The following is a 21,301-nucleotide window of genomic DNA, read 5'->3' on the forward strand; positions in this document are numbered from 1 at the left end:
CCCAAATCTGAATAAACAGATTGCCTCTAAATAATTCTTTCAAGGAAAAATGATATTCCATAAAAAAAAAAAAGTAGCTAGTTTAGCTTGCAATTCAAACAACTACACAAATACCTTTCCTTGAGTTAATCACTGTCTTTTGGTATCTAACAAAAGTGCTTACTTCTGGGCTTCCTATTTTTGTCACACAGAGTACAGAAAATTACGAGTACTCAAATGTCAACACTGAGTAAAATTAGCAATTTTTACTACTGAAGACATACTCCAGTGAAACTAGCTTTTTTTTTTTTTTTTTTTAGCTTCAAGCGTGAGGTGGTGAAAACTATGACGATTACTAGACAGTTTGGTGCCACTGCCCTGATTTGTGCCAAGGCACTAGCAGATTTACACCGTTGTTTTTGTACCACTTAGCACAAATGTCAACACATGGAAAGGGTGAATTCATATCCCACTTTTGGGAAAATAGTTTTGACCTCCTTGATCCATGAAAGGGTATCAGGGACCTGAGAGTTCCATAGAGTACATTTTGAAAAACTGCTATTATAGGTTAGGCCTGGGTTTCTGAACCAATTAATATATAAATTCACCCAATCCAAATCTAGAAGAGCGAAGAAACTGGAGGCGGTTCTTGGAGGAAAAGGTTTGCTCTTCTTTTCAGAATAAGCCATAAGGTTGTACAAGCAAACTGCTCACTTTAAAATGGTTAATGGTATAAGTGAAATACTCTTTAAAATGGTTATTCTAAGCTATGTGAATTTTATCTCAAAAAAAAAAAAAAGAACATAACATAGGAAAATATGTTCTCTCTTTTTTGGATACAGTTGTACAAAGATATGTGGCCAAATTGGTTATAGCCATCTCACTACCAGTCAAAATAATTCTTACTGATACAACCCTAATATGCTTACTTCAGCAGCACATATACTAAAACTGATACAACTGTAATAAATAACTTAGTCCATACGTCTTTCCAAGCTGGTATTTTTATTTCTGTAGGGCAACTCTCCAGGAGTAGACAGTTGGTTCAGAGTATTTTTTGCACATTTACTTAAAAAACATTATGAAGTACTATAAACATGATATGTAGAAAAATTTGTCACTCAAACACCAACCACTGGGATTGAAAAGTTTGCCTATATATGTTTCAAATCTTTCTGTTTCAAAAATATATCATTATAGATAAAACTGAACACCCCAATCCCTTCTCCCATTCCCTCCCCAGGAATTTATCATTTTTATATGTACTTTTGTACATGTAAGAGTCCATACGTACAGGAGTGAGTCCATAAAACATACATTTCTGATTCGTGACTTAAAAAATTTATAAGAATGGTATCATACTGTATGTATTCTTTTGCATCCTGCTTTTGTATAAAAGCCAATATTACGATTTTTGATAAAGATCTACTGCTATCACTATTCAACATAGTAGCCACAGTTACATGTAGCTATTTAAATTAAAATTAAATAATATTAAAATTTCAGTTTCTCAGTTGCACTAGCCATGTTTTAAATACTTAAAAATTACACGTGGCTAGTAGCTACTGTATCAGACAGCACAGATATAGAACATCAATGTCATTTCAGAAATCTCTATTGAACATTACTGAGATGTAATACATTCGTTTTCCTGCAGTATTGTACTTTCTGGCAGGAACATGCTTCATTTTATCCATTCTCTTCATGAAAAAATTAAGCTGTTTCCATTTTCCTCTGTACACATGTGAAAGCATTTCTAGGATTTATACCAAGACACAGAACTGCTGAGTCCTAGATTATATGTGCTATCAATATAACTAGATATAATGAAACCGCTCTCAAAACAGTTACACCAGTCACCACTCTCACAGGTACACAGACCTGATGTGACAGAACTGGAGACTTAAGAGGCTTCGAATGCAGTATCTCCTTCAAAGCATTTGCCTTTCTTAAGCAGTATAGACAGAAGACTAAGGAGCCAGAAACCTCTCAACACAGTCTCTTATACTGGTAAAATAAGTTTACCTAACTTTCCACTGAGATGCCTAGGGGTTACAACCTAGGGTCAATGAAAAAGCAGAGGCCCAGTAGACTGAGGCCTACTAACTCTGCAACCCAACACTAGCCCAGCTCAGTCCCTGAACGGATTAAGGTGAATAGTTGAGCATTCTAACTGCATGGCAGAGGGAAAAATGAGCCCTCTCTGTGAGAAGATAACATCATTAGGAGCCTTTGCAGTTACTTACACATTTTCCAGCATTGAATAAAAATTTACTAGACATGCAAAGAAAAAGAATCATATGATAATAGAAAATATAAAGAGAAAGCAGTAGCACACACACACACACACGCACATATGTCCAAAATCTAGTTAGCAGACAAGAAAGTTAAAATGACTATGAATAACGTGTTCAAAAAAATGTGGGAAAACACAGAAAAACTGATGAAAAGGTAAAATCTATTAAAAAAAAAAAAGAAGAAAATAGATGTTACAGAACTAAGAAAAATCACATGAACTCATCAGCTGATTTAACAGAACACATAACAGGACAGAAGATATAACTAATGAATTCAAAGACAGATCAATAGAAACTTTCCAAATTGAAGCATAGTGTTTTTTTATTTTATTGTTTCTAAAGAGGGTGATATAAAAAAACAGAGTAGAAGAGAGATGTGGTAAATGGTCAAAAGGTCTAACATATTTCTACTTGGAGACTCTAAAGAGAATGAGGGAGACAGGGGGAGCAGAAGCAACACGTGAAGAGGTAATTTTCAAAAACTGAAATACAACAAACAACAAATTCAAGAAGCTCACCAAATCATAAACAGTATAAAGAGAAAAGAAACCACACCTAAGCACATCTTAGGAAAACTAATGAAAAAATCTAAGACAAATTTTTAAAAATGTTTAACGCAGTCTTTAAAAAAACATTAAGACGGGGCGCCTGGGTGGCTCATCTGGCTAAGTGGCTGACTCTTGATCTCAGCTCAGGTCATGATTTCACGGTTCAGGGTATCGAGCCCTGTGTTGGGCTCTGTGCTGACAACGAGGAGCCTGCTTGGGATTCTCTCTTTCTCTCTCTCTCTCTCTCTCTGCCCCTTCCCTCTTTTCTCTCTCTCTTTCAAAATAAATAAAAACTCAAAAAAGTAATTAAAAAAAAAAACATTAAGGGGCGCCTGGGTGGCTCAGTCGGTTAAGCGACCGACTTCGGCTCAAGTCATGATCTCGCAGTTTGTGAGTTCGAGCCCCGCGTCGGGCTCTGTGAGGACAGCTCAGAGCCTGGAGCCTGTTTCAGATTCTGTGTCTCCCTCTCTCTGACCCTCCCCCGTTCATGCTCTGTCTCTCTCTGTCTCAAAAATAAATAAATGTTAAAAAAAAAAAAAAATTAAAAATAAATAAATAAATAAATAAATAAATAAAACATTAAGACAACTGACCTCTTCATAAAAACAATAGAAACTAGTAGACAATGGACAATATCTTTTAAAGTGCTGAAAGAAAATAATTCTATGCCTAGTAAAAATATCTTTCAAAAACGAAGCCGAAACAAGTACATTTTTAAACTAACAAAAACTGAATGTGCTTTCAGCAGGCATGCAGTAAAACATTAGACTCATCAAAACCCAAAGATGTGGGCTCCAAAGCACGCTATTAAATAAGTGAAGGAGCGCTTGGGTGGTTTAGTCGGCTGAGCATCCGACTTCAGCCAAGGTCATGATCTTGCAGTTTGTGAGTTCAAGCCCCACATCAGGCTGGCTGCTATCAGCATAGAGCCCGCTTTGGATCCTGTCATCCCCTCTCTGCCCCTCCCCCGCTTGTGCACTCTGTCTCAAAAATAAACAAACATTAAAAAAAAAAAAAAAGGGAAAACAACCCCACAGAATAAGAGAAAATATTTGTAAATCTAGCTTTTATTCTACTTTATAAACAGAAAGCTACCGTAACCTTGTAAACAGTTATTTCCTTATTTTAACTAAGCATTTTAAGTTATTCTGACACCAATTTTCTGTATTAAAAAGACATAACTTCTTTTTTTTTAAAAATATCAAATTTTTAAAGTTCATATGATCAATGATGTTTCCTGGGCGAACTTTAAAAAAAAAGCAACTAGTTGAGTAATAATCCAATATATAACTTAAATGATTAAGTTCACAGATGATCCAACATGGTGGCTAGCACCTTGCAACAGGTCAATAAGGGAAAAGAACCAGAATCCACTGAATACTTACAAGACACTCTGAAACACATTTTTCACAGATAATAACAGTTAACATTTATTGGCACTTACACTGCGCCATGATCTGTTTGTTGTTGTAAGTTTATTATTTGTATTAATTTATTCCTCCCAACAACCCTACAAAGTATGTTACCATTATTATCCTTAGTTTATAAATAAGGAAACTGAGGCACAGAGAAAGTTAGGTAACTTGTCCAAGGTTATGAAACTAATAATTGGTAGATTTGGAATTTTAACCCAGGCAATCGGACTCTGGAGCTTGAATTTTTAACCACTATACCATGCTACCTCTCCAGGATTCAAATCCTAGGTGTTTCTGAATTCACTGGGCCAAAATATTAGTCAATTTGTAATGAGTATGTCTTAAAAGTCTATTTGGGAAAATACAGACCAAAAAATCAATCCAAATAGACTCAACAAATATCTTAATTTTTAAAATATGCATTTCAGAAGACTATTTAACAAATGAAGGCAGGTTTGACTCTACATTGTATTAAGTTAGCAGTGACACACAATCCTAATTTAAGAGAAACACAGCAGACTACCAAGCAATTTCTGTAATTATAGTAGCACAGGCAAAATGGTGGCAAGTATCAACTAAATCTCACTTAAAGTAATAATAAGAAAAAGAGATTAGGCAAAATAATAGATCCCACAACATAACTTGCTGTAAATTCTCTTAAACAGTGTTTTTCCTGACATACCTTCTCTTGCTGCAACCTTAAAAGCAAACCACGCTGTTTCTTCCGAAGTGGGGGCATTTTATCATCTTCTCCTTTGTCTCGTAGATGTCTGCAAATATTTCACATTGAGACAAAGAGTAGATTAAATTTCTAATCTAATGTCAAGAATTCTTGACCACTGCAAAGTCTCTAAACTAATTTAACATTTTCAAATGTGGAAAACAACTGCTGTACGCAGCAATGGCCATCCCACCAAGTAAATATTTTACTGCATATATAAATATACAAACACTAGACCGGGTCCTTTAAAGATAAAATTGCTTTAAGGAGTTTACAACACAGTAAAGGAATTCAGTATAAAATAACAATCAGTCAAGTGATAAAAGAGAAATGCAAAGAAAATGTTATGAGTAGGAGGTCTCGAAAGCAACAGGATTTAGGGACGACTGCCATATTTCTAGGTTGAGAAACTGGGTTGATCAAATTAAATGAGGAAACAAAAACATCTTTAAAAACAAAGAGCTTTCTTTTATTTATTTTTTTTTTAATTAATTTATTTATTTATTTATTTTTTAATATATGAAATTTACTGTCAAATTGGTTTCCATACAACACCCAGTGCTCATCCCAAAAGGTGCCCTCCTCAATACCCATCACCCACCAAAGAGCTTTCTTTTAATGAAAGAAGAAATTAGAAAGTGAAAACTATATTCACTGAAACAACTTACTTTTTCTGATGCTCTAACCAGGCTAATTCAGCCTTAGTTTTCTCCTTCAAGGCCTTCTCACGGAGACGCAGGAGTGAAGACTGGTGAGCTGCCCTCATTTCCTCTTCTTTCATATACTGTCGAACCATCTCCATCGTAAACTTAGAAAAACTATCTTGTCCTCCTGAGAATGGCATGCTCAGCTCCTAAAGTGAAGATTTTATTTCAAGTTTATCATCATCTAAGCCTCTGGAACTTAATTAACGCTGTTAAAAGAGGCATGCACTTATAAACTATGTACACAGAAAGGCTGCTGACCAAGAGAACATCCTTCAAAAAAGGCACATAAGAGGGAAGAACATTCATCTGCTAATTTATTCAACCAATAACATTTTAACAAACAACTACTGTAAGTCAGGTACTGTCCCTGGGATATAAAGTAGGGTAAGAATTGTCCCTGTTACCCACAAGGCTAACGATTTAGTGAGAAGAATGATAGAAACATAAATTTTTAAATGGAATGAAGTAAGAGTAAAGCAAGTGAAATGCTAGAGACATAACACTGGCTCAGATCCTCGAAGGCCTTTCTATATCATTCCAAGGAATAATAAGTCCTGTGTTGTACTTCGTAAGGAAAGCAAAGCCAGATTCTATAGCAAAAGTATAATATAAAATTGCTATCTTAGGGAAATCATTCCTGGAGATGACAACTGAATTCAAGTACAAAATGTACCCTCATATCTACGAGAGAACACATCCACAACTCTTTATGAAGTAATCTCCACAGGTAAACTGAAGCATACCTTAGCAGAAGACAGTGTTGTCTTTTCCGGAGAAGTTTCATCATCAGAGTCATCATGATGGCCTCTTTTCTTTTCCATGTTAAATCTGCGATGGCTCTCAGAAGGTAGTAAAGATCGAAATGATTTTTCTTCTATTTCATCTTCTGTCATAGATTCATCAAATTTCAGTGAATATTCTGTTGCAATAGAAGTTGAATCTAAAAGAATTTAGAACAAGTGGATTTTATCATTCTAACAGTTTTCAGTAAGTATTCAATTTAGTAGCCCTTGCTGCCTCTTTATGGGACGATCTAACATAAATTCATAGAGCTGATCACTAATAATTGTAGGCCTGGAATAGTTCACTTACCTTACAAACAAGGAAAAAAGTCTCTAAACTATCTAAAAACACTAGTACAAGAAATATGGCAAAAGTGTAATATACTTTATATATAAAGAGCTCTTACAAACCAGTTAGGAAACTACGAAGATTCCTACAGAAAAATGAGAAATGGTCGTGATCAGATCCTTCAAAAATACAAATGGCCAAACTAAGGAAAGAAACAAAAAAACAAAAAAACAACATTTAATATTGCTAGCAAAGAAATGCAAATTAAAAGTTTTTTAGAACTCATCAATTCCATGCTTAACTTACAACACAACAGCTCTTTTTAGGTTGGTTCTTGTTTGCCTCTGACATGTACTCCCCTTCCTTTTTGTTTTTGGGCACCCTTACTTATTGGTACTACAAGATGCTCCAGGTTCATTTTGCATTTTCCCTGCCCAGTCCTAGAACCAGTCTCATTTCTCCAAAGAGCTCTACTTTCTTTTATTGGACAATATCTAGAAACCATAATTATGGGCACTGGTTACTCTTGTTACTGCTAGAGTATCATGGTTTCTTCACCCTGTCAATGAACAGAGCTAGGTAATATATGCATGTATACTAGCCCGTGTACACACATAATCTCTCTCTCTCTCTCTCTCTCTCTCTCTCTCTCTCTCTCTCACACACACACACAAATTGTTCTTGTATCTATCCACCCATCTAAAGACAGATTCACACTGATGTTACTGAGTCCAGCACCACAGGATTCATTCTAGTCTTCTTTTCTTGTGTATCTAACATCCTTTTCCAGCATGAAGAAACTTGACCCCTACCATCATCCAACGTCCATTTACTTATTCGTTCAATCCTAATACATATGTAAAGAACTGTGAACTTGTACCCCTATGAAAAGCTCATTTACCAATCAGAATATACTTTATATACTGCTCCTTTTATATTTAATAGGCTTACAATTTCTACTCAAAGATTCCGTTTTCCAAATTTACTTAGGTCAGCTCCTTTTCCTTCCACTCTCTTCAATGTGGTCATGCTACACATTTCTAATAAAGTTAGATTCATTAGTCACAGACTGCATTCCATCCTAGATCCCCCAACATCCTGGTTGATGTGTGTGTATTTAGTATGCACACACTAAAGTTTGCTCTTTGTGATGTACATACAGCTCTAGGGTTTTGACAAATGCCCAGTATCAGTCAATAAATAAAAGAACCATACAGGACATCCCTTATATGACATTTGCTTCACACTGAAAGTTCTCCCATGCAACCTCTTTGCAGTTAACCACTTCCTCTTCTATCTAACACCTGGGAACCATTAATCTGTTTTCCATCCCTAAAGTTTTGCCTATTCCAGAATGTCATATAAATGGAATCATATGATATGTAGCCTTTTGGGGCTTGCTTCTTTCACTTCACTTAAAATTCATTCATGATGTTGCCTGTTCCTTTTAATTGCTAAATAGTGTTACACCAGTTTGCTTATTCTCCTCATAAGACATCTTCCAATTGTTAGCAATTATGAAAAATGGTGCTATGAACATTAGTGTATAGGCTCTTGTGAGGACCTAAGTTTTCAATATGCTTGCCTAGGCATATTGATTGCTGGGTCACTATAAGATACTGTGAAAATGTCTTACAAAATAGCCATACCATTTGGCATTCTCACCAGCAATGAATTGAAGTTCTTGTTGCTCTGCATCCTTGCACCATTTTGTTGTCAGGTTTTTGGATTTTAACCATTCTAAAAGGCATGTGTACATTCTTGTTGTGATTTTAATTTTCCACTCCCTGGTGACACATGATATTGAATACCTTTCCTAAGTCTATTTGCCATTTGTAGAGTTTCTTCAATGAAGTGTCTGTTCAGATCTTATGCACATTGCTTAATAGGGTTGTTGATTTTCTTGTTGTTGAGTTTTAAGAGTCCTTTATATAAGTCTGGATGTTAAGTCCTTTATCCACATGTGATTTGCAAATATTTCTAACAGTCTGTGGCTTATCTTTTTAATTCTCTTAACAGTGTCTTTCACAGAGCAGTTTTTTAATTTTGATAAAGTATATCAATTTTTTCTCTCATGGATTGTACTTATGGTGTCGTATCTAAGAAATCACTGCCAAATAAAAGGTGACCTGTATTTTCTCCTGTTTTCTTCTACATACTGGTTTTCAATAGGGTTTAGTTTCTTTGGATCTTGGTTGTCCTGTGAATTCTAGTTGCCTTAGTCTCTCCACACTCCTAACTCTACTTCTTCAATTCAGAAAGGCTGCTGGGCTTCATGCTGTGCAGCCGGGAGACTCCCCTCAGGCAGTAAGCCCAGACAATCTCAGTGCTCCTCTCACCTGCTTTCCATCTCTCATGAATTGACAGCATTCACTGCCTGATATTCAAGTAAAAATACTTACTTCGCATGTTTTGTCTGATACTTGTTTTAGGAGGGAGGGTAAACCTGGTCCTATTCCTCCATTGTGGCCAGAAGTAGAAGTCCAAGTAATTTAATTTTATATTGTTTAAACAAGTTAAATCTACCAAGAAGTCATGGTTCAAGACATTTCAAATTAGTCACTTGACAATTCTACATTTACAGGTACTGGAACCATGGCAAACACTTGAGAACAACATTAAACAAGTCACAGATGGTTACATCTACTCCTTCTGAGGCTCATGGACACTTTCAATAAATAAATCGGTCTTCGCCACTATAATCACAAACAACTGTTATTAAGATAAAATTTTGCAGGGGTTAAATTCATCCTATAGGAGGAACTTAACAAATAATTTATTGTTTTCCTCTATCCTTTATTTCTCTCTTTATGTGGAAGGTGTCATTATGAAGTCTGATCCTAAAATGAATTTCGTTAGTCTTTAATTCAGTAATCCATAAAACATTTTTGAAAACATTCTGAAAAACATTCATCGATCAGTATAAAAATATGAGCATGCCTCTTGATATTTAATACTATTACATTAGTCTGCTTGGATTACTATAATAGAACACCACAGACCGCTGGCTTAAACAAACAACAGAAATTTATTTCCTCACAGTTCTGGAGGGTGGAATCCAAGATCAAGGTGCCAACTGGCTTGGTTTCTGATAAAACCGTTCTTCTTAACTTGCAGGTTGATGCCTTCTGTGTCCTCACAAAGCCTTTTCTCTGTGCATGTGCATGCCTAGGGTCTTCTTCTTACCAGAACATAAGTGCCCACTCTTCTGACCTCACTTAACTTTAATTACTTCCTTAAAGGCCCTATCTTCAAATAAAGTCACATTGGAAGTTAGAACTTCAACATATGAATTTTGAGAGGATACAGTTCAGCCTATAACATCCCATCCTCTGGTTCCCCCAAATTAATTCCTTCTTGCACTCAAAATACACTCACCCATCCTAAGAGCCCTCAGAGTCTTAACCCATTCCAACACCAACTACAAGTCTAAAGTCTCATCTAAATATCATCTAAATCAGGCATCCATGAGACTCAAGGTATGATTCATCCTGAGGTAAAATTCCTTTTTAGTTGCGGACCTTTGATACAAGACCCAGTTATGTGCTTCCAAAATACAATGGTGGGAAAGGCATAAAATAGACAATCCCATTCCAAAAGGGATAAATGAGAGAGAAGGGTGATGGGTCTCAGGCTAGTCCAAGACTCCAGTGGAGCAAATTCCATTAGATCTTAAGGCTCAAGAATGACCCTCTTTGGCCAGATGCTCTGCCCTCAAGCCCACTGGGGTGCCCTTGCCTTCTTACCTCTGTGGGCAGAAGCATCTCCTCGGCCACTGGAAACAGTTTGCTCCTGAGGCTGAGAGCAAGGGCAGCCTGGACAAATGAAACCAAAGAGGTGGCCCCATACTCAAACCAATGAGGAGACAGCCTTGCCATGTGGGTTGTATGGCCTGGGCCTGTGGTGGCAATGGCTGCCCTGCTGATCTCTGAATCACCCTCAGGGTCATTCTTTCCTTGTTTTAAAGGAAAAGGCATGTTTACAACCTAGCTCTACCGTCTCATCTGGTAGAATCCCAGAACTCTGAAAGCCTTCGTATATTTCATCCCATCTCTGTGCTCTTTAGTCCTAACTGGCAGTCTCTCTACTCGGATAATCCCATCTCTATTCCTGGCTTCTGCTGAGATGGCTGCTTAAATCCAGGGGTAATCTCTTTATGGAGTGATTATCCAGTCACATCCTTGGTGTTCTCTCCAGAACATGCTTTCTCATTTTTCACAATAGGGACAGTCTGAGAATTTTCCAAATCTTCAAGTTCTGGTTCCTTTTTTAACAATTCCTTCAATTTATCTCTCCTCTCACATTTTACTATAAGCAGTTAGGAGACACCAGGCCATGCCTTCAACACCTTACTTAGAAATTCCCTCTGCTAACTATCCACGTTCATCTCTTTTAACTTTTGCTTTCCACAAAAAGCTAGAACACGGTTCAGCCAAGTTCTTTGCCAGTTTATAACAAGGACTGCTTTTCTGCCAGTTTCCAATACCAAATTCCTAACTTCCATCTTCATCAGACTTCATCAGAATCATTTTTAACATCCATATTCCTGCCAATAGTCTCTGCAAGGCAATGTGGGCTTTTTCTCACATGCACCTCAACACTCTTCTTGCCTCTAATCACTACCCAGCTCTAAAGCCACTTCCACATTTTTGATACTTGTTACAGCAGCACCCCATTTCTGGGTAATAAGAGCTATATTCATTAGCTAGATTGTATTTGTACTTCTGTGTAACAAGATCTGCATTAATTGTTAACCATTAATTATAGACTGCTTATGCATAAATTATATTCATTATAAAATTACCAAAAAAAATTTAAGGGATGAGAAAAATCAAAATTGAAAAACCTTCTTCTTGTACTCTCAAGACTGCCTTGCCTATCCTGCTCTGAAGACAACAGTTCTAGACCATTAATCAAATACACTGCTTGAGAGCCAGTCATTAAAAAAAAAGATCCTTAAAGGTGTCATCTGTTGCCAAATTCTGTTTTCTTCATTATGTTGTTTACTACCCATGATTTGATAGGGATACACCTCTTGTTTATGATCCAGGAAGACGTAACTAATGAGTTTTAATTTAGTTACTATATCTGACATTATCATTATCTATAAGAAATTGTATCCTTATTGTATTATCTAAAATGTAAAGTTCTAATAATGTATTCTGCTTTTATGATTATATTATATATCGATAATAGGATATAAGAAATTTTTTTTAATATCTATTTTCCATTCACATGCATGCTGTCCTAGATTTACTTTGCCTCCCCTTAGGATTATGACACACATTACTGTTTGTTTTCTTTTTTTATATGAAATTTATTGTCAAATTGGTTTCCATACAACACCCAGTGCTCATCTCAACAGGTGCCCTCCTCAATACCCATCACCCGCCCTCTCCTCCCTCCCACCCCCCATCAACCCTCAGTTTGTTCTCAGTTTGTAAGAGTCTCTTATGGTTTGGCTCCCTCCCTCTCTTTTTTTTTTTCCTTCCCCTCCCCCATGGTCTTCTGTTAAATTTCTCAGGTTCCACATGGTGAAAACATATGGTATCTATCTTTCTCTGTATGACTAATTCACTTAGCGTAACACTCTCCAATTCCATCCACATTGCTACAAAAGGCCAGATTTCATTCTTTCTCATTGCCACGAAGTATTCCATTGTGTACATAAACCACAATTTCTTTATCCATTCATCAGTTGATGGACATTTAGGCTCTTTCCATAATTTGGCTATTGTTGAGAGTGCTGCTATAAACATTGGGGTACAAGTGCCCCTAGGCACCAGCACTCCTGTATCCCTTGGGTAAATTCCACTGCTGTTGTTTAACATAGTGTTGGAAGTTCTAGCATCAGCAATCAGACAACATAAGGAAATCAAAGGCATCAAAATTGGCAAAGATGAAGTCAAACTTTCACTTTTTGCAGATGACATGATATTATACATGGAAAATCCGATGGACTAACCAAAAGTCTACTAGAACTGATCCATGAACTCAGCAAAGTCACAGGATACAAAATCAATGTACAGAAATCAGTTGCATTCTTATACGCTAATAATGAAGTAACAGAAAGACAAATAAAGAAACTGATCCCATTCACAATTGCACCAAGAATCATAAAATACCTAGGAATAAACCTAACCAAAGATATAAAAGATCTGCATGCTGAAAACTATAGAAAACTTATGAAGGAACTTGAAGAAGATATAAAGAAATGGAAAAATATTCCATACTCATGGATTGGTAGAATAAATATTGTTAAAATGTCAATACTACCCAAAGCTGTCTACACATTCAATGCAATCCCAACCAAAATTGCATCAGCATTCTTCTCAAAGCTAGAGCAAGCAATCCTAAAATTTGTATGGAACCACAAAAGACCCCAAATAGCCAAAGTAATACTGAAGAAGACCAAAGGAGGAGGCATCACAATCCCAGACTTATTCTCTACTACAAAGCTGTAATCATCAAGACAGCATGGTATTGGCACACACAATCGTGTTTAAAATACTGGCAAGCGGGGGGCGCCTGGGTGGCTCAATCGGTTAAGCATCGTACTTCGGCTCAGGTCATAATCTCACAGTTCGTGAGTTTGAGGCCTGTGTCAGGCTCTGTGCTGACAGCTCAGAGCCTGGAACCTGCTTTGGATTCTGTGTTTCCCTCTCTCTCTGCCCCTCCCCGGCTTGCACTCTGTCTTTCTCTCTCTCTTTCAAAAATAAATAAACATTAAAATAAAATAAAATAAAATAAAATAAAATAAAATAAAATAAAATGAAAAAATAAAATACTGGCAAGGGTAACTGACATAACATGTAACCTTGAAATCGCTTCACCTGGATACATTTAATATCAGATTCTCACACAAACACACACACACACACACACACGCTATCATGTTCTAAGCATATCAACTAGCTCAGCCACAAACATCTCCAAGGGCTCTGGAAGCTTCCCCAAACAAATAACTACACACACACGTGCAAGGAATGTTACCTTTCTCATCAGGAAGAGAGGGTGCGCTGTCACTTCGTAGAGAATCATCTGCAGCGGTCTGAACTTGTTCATCAATAGAACTCTCCATCTTTTCACCATGAAGCTTCCTCTCATTTTCCTTAGAAGACAGAACTGAGGGACTTTCTTGACGGCTGCTACCACTGCTACTTCTGTTTATAGATATTATGGAAACAAACCAAAAAAAGGGGGGGTGTGAGAAAGTAAGGTTCATTACTTCAAAGTAAACTTATTTGACTAAGGGAGTGTGTCTTATGATCAAGATATGAAATGATGAAAGATGTAACACAAAACATAAAATGCTAAATAGAGAAAAGTCCGAGAAGAAACTGTTTTAGGAAAGATGAGTAGGGGAGAGGAAGGTTTGACTGTTAAATAGTCATGGGAGGCAACCACAATTCTCAGGCTATCACTTTTCTTCCCCCTTCATTTTAAAATCAAGCTACTGGGAAAAGGGGCTTCTGTTTGGCTATTTCAACTTTTATACAACACCACAATTAATCACAACCTGCTTCAATCCCAACTACTCTACTAGAACTGTTCTTGTAACCTCTACCTAAACTTCAATTGCCAAATCTAATAGATAATTCTTCTGCATGTTGATCTCTACCTCCTTCTTTATAACCTCCACTTGCTAAAGCAAATGTAGTAAAATGTTAACATCGGTGCAATGTGGATAAAAGATATTAACTCTGTATTATTCTTGCAACATTTCTGTAAGCTCAAAATTATATCAAAACTAAATATCAAATAAAAGACTCTCCTTTGTTACACTCTCTGATTCTACTCTCACCAGCTTTTCTTCCTTTCTTCCGAACAAGTTTTTCTGCTTCTTTCACTTCCTTTTAAATTTTCCTGGCTTTCCTTAAAATGATGGTGACTCCCAGTGTTTTGTTTTTGGTCCCTTTCTGTTTTATGCTACATACTCTCTTTGGCAATCTTATTTATCTCTATAATCTTCTTTTAACTTGTTTTATTTTTTATTTAATTACATCCAAAATAGTAAGCATATAGTGCAACAATGATTTCAGGAGTAGATGCCTTAGCGCCCCTTACCCATTTAGCCCATCCCCCCTCCCACACCCCCTCCAGTAACCCTCTGTTTGTTCTCCATATTTATGAGTCTCTTCTGTTTTGTCCCCCTCCCTGTTTTTATATTATTTTTGTTTCCCGTCCCTTATGTTCATCTGTTTTGTCTCTTAAAGTCCTCATATGAGTGAAGTCATATGATTTTTGTTTTCCTCTGACTAATTTCACTTAGCATAATACCCTCCAGTTCCATCCACGTAGTTGTAAATGGCAAGATTTCATTCTTTCTGATTGCCAAGTAATACTCCAGTGTGTATATATACCAAATCTTCTTTAGCCATTCATCCATTGATGGACATTTGGGCTCTTTCCACACTTCGGCTATTGTTGATAGCGCTGCTATAAACATTGGGTGCATGTGTCCCTTCGAAACAGCACACATATATCCCGTGGGTAAACGCCTAGTAGTGCAATTGCTGGGTCGTAGGGTAGTTCTATTTAGTTTCTTGAGGAACCTCCAAACTGTTTTCCAGAGTGGTTGCACCAGCTTGCATTTCCACCAACAATGCAAAAGAGATCCTCTTTCTCCACATCCTCGCCAACATCTGTTGTTGCCTGAGTTGTTAATTTAGCCATTCTGACAGGTGGTAAGGTGGTATCTCATTGTGGTTTTGATTTGGATTTCCCTGATGATGAGTGATGTGGAGCATTTTTTCATGTGTCAGTTGGCCATCTGGATGTCTTCTTTGGAGAAGTGTCTATTCATGTCTTTTGCCCATTTCTTCACTGGATTATTTTTTTTTCAGTGTTGAGTTTGAGAAGTTCTTTATAGATTTTGGATACTAAGCCTTTATCTGATATGTCACTTGCAAATATCTTCTCCCATTCTGTCAGTTGCCTTTTAGTTTTGCTGATTGTTTCCTTCGCTGTGCAGAAGCTTTTTATTTTGATGAGGTCCCAATAGTTCAATTTTGCTTTTGTTTCCCTTGCCTCCAGAGACATGTTGAGTAAGAAGCTGCTGTGGCCAAGATCAAAGAGGTTTTTGCCTGCTTTCTCCTCGAGGATTTTGATAGCTTCCTGTCTTACATTTAGGTCTTTCATCCATTTTGAGTTTATTTTTGTGTATGGTGTAAGAAAGTGGTCCAGGTGCATTCTTCTGCATGTCGCTGTCCAGATTTCCCAGCACCACTTGCTGAAGAGACTGTCTTTATCCCATTGGATATTCTTTCCTGCTTTGTCAAAGATTAGTTGGCCATACGTTTGTGAGTCCATTTCTGGGTACTGTATTCTGTTCCATTGATCTGAGTGTCTGTTCTTGTGCCAGTACCATACTGTCTGGATGATTACAGCTTCGTAGTATAGCTTGAAGTCTGGGATTGTGATGCCTCCTGCTTTGGTTTTCTTTTTCAAGATTGCTTTGGCTATTCGGGGTCTTTTCTGGTTCCATACAAATTTTAGGATTATTTGTTCTAGCTCTGTGAAGAATGCTGGTGTTATTTTGATAGGGATTATGCATCTCTATAATTTTAACTATGGTCATTTAGATTGAGCCTCAAATCTGTATCAGCTAGCTTTGTCCTTCCCCTGACTTTAGGCCTTAAATTTCCAAATGCTCAGCAAACTTGTTTTCTTTTTTTTTTTCTTTAATTTATTTTTGGGACAGAGAGAGACAGAGCATGAACGGGGGAGGGGCAGAGAGAGAGGGAGACACAGAATCGGAAACAGGCTCCAGGCTCCGAGCCATCAGCCCAGAGCCTGACGTGGGGCTCGAACTCACGGACCGCGAGATCGTGACCTGGCTGAAGTCGGACGCTTAACCGATTGCGCAACCCAGGCACCCCTCAGCAAACTTGTTTTCGAAGTCAGTGTTTTCCTTTCTCCCCTTTGCTTTCCTAAGTTTATTCATTCATTTAAATATACATAGAGAGACATAGCCAATCACAAGCCGTGTTTTGAGAGCCTCTGCATGAGTTCTCTCCTCTTCTGAAATGCCCTTCCTTCCCTGTCTGCCTAATAAACTGCTAATTTAAGAGTCAGTTCAAGTATCATTTCTGCAAAGTGCTTGTGGATACCTTCTCCCACTCCCAAGGAAGATTTGGTCACCTCTGTATCTGTATTTATACTGGTTTTTTTTGTGTAGGTTTCTAAAATAGTATTTATCAGAATATTGTGCAATTATATGTCCAGTTTAATAATGTTTTTGAAAGTATAAATCCTATAATATAGCTATAAGGTAAAAGATATAATGCAGGAGCCAGCAAGTGCTTTAAAGTCAGAAGGATATGGGATTAACCTCAGTTATTCCATTCAGCAGTATGTACCAGTAATCACTCACTGAATAAACATGCAGTAGATTGCCTGCCTTCTGTGTGCTAGGCATTTTGCTAAGTTCTAGGGATAGCAGTCCTCATTCGGATGGCTATGATAAAAAAGATGGGCACATGGGTGGCTCAGTTGGTGAAGTGTCTGACTTTGGCTCAGGTCATGATCTCATGGTTAGTGGGTTCGAGCCCCAAGTCAGGCTCTGTGCTGACAGCTCGGAGCTCAGAGCTCAAAGCCTGCTTTGGATTCTGTGTCTCCATCTCTCTGCCCCTCCCCCACTCACGCTCTATCTCTCTCTGTCTCTCAAAAATGAATAAACATTAAAAAATGTTTTAAAAAGTATGTGTTTATATATACAATGGAATACTACTTGGCAATGAGAAAGAATGAAATCCTGCCATTTGCAGCAACGTGGATGGAATTGGAGGGTATTATGCTAAATGAAATAAGTCAGTCAGAGAAAAACAGATATCATATGTTTTCACTCTATGTGGAACTTGAAAAACTTAACAGAAGACCATGAGGGAAAGGAAGGGGAAAAAATTAGTTACGAACAGAGAGGGAGGGAGGCAAACCATAAGAGACCCTTAAATACAGAGAACAGAGGGTTAATGGGGAGGGGAGATGGGGGGAGAGGGGAAAATGGGTCATGGGCATTGAGGAGGGCACTTGTTGGGATGAGCACTGGGTGTTGTATTTAAGTAATGAATCACAGGAATCTACCCCCAAAACCAAGAGCACACTGTATGTTAGCCAACTTGACAATAAATTTTATTTAAAAAGAAGGAGGAGGAGGAGGAGGAGGAGGGGAAGTGATTGCTAATGCATACAGGGCTTCTTCTGGGGGTGAAGAAAATGAAGGCCTCAAAGAACTTCTAGTCTAGTCCGTAACTGACAAATAAAGGAATGGGATATAGAAGGCAGCAGAGGCTGTAACAGTTACATTTGGAGTGCTATGGGAGAACACATAGAAGGCATAATCTAGAGCAGACTGATTCTTGGAGGGGCAGTAAAAGTAAACTCAATGAAATAGAGGAGAGAAGGTCTAGAAAACAGGTACATCATATGTAATGGTACAAAAGACAGAGAGAGCATGGTTCTTGTAGAGAATTAGAATAGAGTAGTTACAATTAGTGGAATATGAAAAAGGGGAAAATGCCAAGAGACAGGGCTGGCATGGACCAAAGCCGCAATAATAAAGGAACTTTCATCCTCTACTAAGTGGCTCTAAAGAAATACCGAAGGTTTCAAACAGGTGAATAGCAAATTGACTGCCGGAGCACCTGAATGGCTCAGCTGGTTAAGCGTCAGACTTCAGCTCAGGTCATAATCTTTCAGTTCATGAGTTTGACCCCCGCATCGGGCACTATGCTGACAGCACAGAGCCTGGAGCCTGCTTCAGATTCTGTGTCTCCCTCTCTCTCTGCTCCTCTCCTGCTCACGCTCTGTCTCTGTCTCTCTCTCTCTCAAAAATGAATAAACTTGAAAAAAAAAAAAAAAGCAAATTGACTGCAAATTTTAGAAAAATCACCTAGTTACCATGTGGTTGTGCAGAGACTGGGGAAAGGTAAGAGAACAGGGAAACCTATTAGGAATCCCCTGTAGTAACCCAGTGGACAGTGGACAGCCTAAATGAACAAAGTATCAGTGAAGCTTAAATGAAAATCATACAGCTCCAGAGATATAGCAGATACTTAATACCCAACAATAATGCTTTTTAGTCTCATGACTTTATTTTTTGGTATTATTTACTTTTGAGAGACAGAGAGCACAAGCAGGGGAGGGTCAGAGAGAGAGGGATACACAGAATCTGAAGCAGGCTCTAGGCTCTGAGCTGTCAGCACAGAGCCCGATGTGGGGCTAGAACCCACAAACTGTGAGAACATGACCTGAGCCGAAGTAGGACGCTTAACCAACTGAGCTACCCACGCACCCCTCATGACTTAATTTTTTTAACTGAGGTTTTACTTTGACAATGTGGGTATCCTACCTGGAGGAATGCTAGAAAAGTGGCTTTGAAAATCTTCTAACCCAAGGACAGAATTGAAAACTACAGATATTAATACCACACAAGAACCAATGACTAAGTATTCGATCTTCTTTTATGATGATAAAAATTAGCAGATGCAGTAATGTCAAGAAATATGGATGTTAGCAAAGCAATGGACAATAAATATAGACCTTGGAGCCAGATAAACCAAGGTTCAATTCCTTGGTGTGCCACTATCTATGTGACCTTGGGTGAGTTTCTAACAGCTCCATGAGCCTCTGTTCCCTACTATAAAATGAGGGCAGTATCTGTTTTGGAAGGTGGTTAAAATTAAACGTAGGAAAAACAAACTTACATAGTGCTTGTACAACGCAGGCTCCCAAGGAATGGTAGTTACATTAGTACAAAGAGCAACTATTTTTTTTTTTTTTTTTTTTTTTTTTTTAAAGAGCAACTATTTTATAAGTCAGCTAATCAAATGGGGAAGTCCTAACTTTGAAGGGGAAAAAACTATTTCATATAAAGAAATGAGATTAAAAGTAAAAAAAGAAAAAGCAATGTCTAAGCCATTTATCAGATTTTACTAAATCATACTGTTTTTACCTTCGATCATGATTCTTATATCTTGATGACTCAGAATAACTATCATATGAAGGGGAATACTTCTGATGCCTTGAGTCAAGGGTCCCTTCTTTACTCTGGGAGAGTGAAACAGATGGACTTTTCCTACAAAGACAAAAAAAACCTGATTAAATATTTGAAGCCTCTAATAAGAGAAGGGCTTTAAAAACCATTTAATATCAATACGAGATAAAATCTTGAATAAACAGAAATTCTGAAACAGCTATTACAAAGTATCTGAGAAAGGCATTCACGCATAGAAACTAGTATCTTCTGCTTTATGATAAACAAACACAAATCACCCCAGGTATCAATAAATATAAATAGCCTTAAAATTGACGAATCAGAGACGGTCAAAATGTGATGTGAAAAAAAAAACCACACAAGCATGATCACATCACCCAGGCTGCCTAAAAATTCTCAAATGACGTTTCACTGCTCCTAGAATAAACTCCAAAATCCTCTGGGTCTGCGATGCGCTACCATACTCCGGTCCCTGCACTATCTCCCACCATTCTCCCCTTTGCTCTCTGCCTCCAGTCACATTAGTCTTCCCTCATTTTCTCTTCCTACCTTTGCGTGTACTGACCTGCCTATTCTTTCTCCTTTACATCACTCACTCCTTTTCACCCACTAGATCTCCCCATAACTTCACTTCCTCAGGAAAATCTTCTCTGATGTCCCTGCATCCCCAAGCTATTCAAATTCCTTTGTCACATATCTCAGGGACATATGTTCTTTTCTCTTGTAACACTTAACCTGTTTGTAAGTGTGACTTCACTTAAGTGAATATTTGATTACAATATCTATCTCCCCCCCAAACTGTATGCCTGTAACTATATTCCCAGTATGCACAACAGTGCCTGGGACATAGTAGACACTCATTGCACATTTGCCGAATGACTGAATATTAACCTATCTGCTTCAGCTCTGGTCCTCAGCTGTTTCACGAAGTCGGGAGCATGCTGCCGCTGGTGGTCATACAGCGTTGCTAGGGGAGCTCCTGAAGCAGTAATGGCATCTGAGATATGAGTCCGAGTCAACTCTGCCATCTAAATAAGAACACACACGAGGCAAAAGCAGACATTAAAAAATGGTAACATCACAGAAACTGAGAAGGAGCATAGTGTCTTTGAAAGGTCACTGGATTGAGGGGCGCCTGGGTGGCTCAGTCGGTTGAGCATCTGACTTCGGCTCAGGTCATGATCTCACAGTTTGTGAGTTTGAGCCCCGCGTCAGACTCTGTGCTGACAGCTCAGAGCCTGGAGCCTGCTTCGGATTCCGTGTCTCTCTCTCTCTGCCCCTCCCCCGCTCACACTCTGTCTCTGTCTCTCCTTCAAAAATAAATAAACATTAAAAAAAAAATAAAAAAAAATAAAAAAAAGAAAGGTCACTGGATTGAGAGCAAGTTAATTCTGCCATAATAGGTAAAGTGCCATGGGCAAGTCATTTAGACTCTTTTAGTCTCAATAGCTTCCTTATAAAAACAAAGAGTTGGATGGAGCACATGATTTCTAAGGGTTCATCCAGTTACAGCACTATGAATTAAGACAAAATCTTCAAGTCATATAATAGGCCATAGTAAACCAA

General features: G+C 37.9%; 1 protein-coding gene across 1 annotated transcript in view; it reads right to left on the minus strand.

Annotated features, from left to right (window-relative positions):
• The window catches only part of CEP350 (centrosomal protein 350), a 164,173-nt gene that overhangs the window by 60,694 nt on the left and 82,178 nt on the right, over positions 1–21,301 (minus strand). The window contains exons 20-25 of the mRNA XM_058701136.1: positions 20,627–20,763; positions 19,694–19,816; positions 13,732–13,901; positions 6,411–6,607; positions 5,629–5,813; positions 4,922–5,009 (exon numbers count right to left, since the gene is read on the minus strand). Coding sequence (XP_058557119.1) covers positions 4,922–5,009; positions 5,629–5,813; positions 6,411–6,607; positions 13,732–13,901; positions 19,694–19,816; positions 20,627–20,763 — 900 coding nt within the window. The remainder of the gene's footprint in view (positions 1–4,921; positions 5,010–5,628; positions 5,814–6,410; positions 6,608–13,731; positions 13,902–19,693; positions 19,817–20,626; positions 20,764–21,301) is intronic.

The sequence above is a fragment of the Neofelis nebulosa genome, chromosome 15, assembly GCF_028018385.1.
Source record: "Neofelis nebulosa isolate mNeoNeb1 chromosome 15, mNeoNeb1.pri, whole genome shotgun sequence".
Classification (NCBI taxonomy): Eukaryota; Metazoa; Chordata; class Mammalia; order Carnivora; family Felidae; genus Neofelis; species Neofelis nebulosa.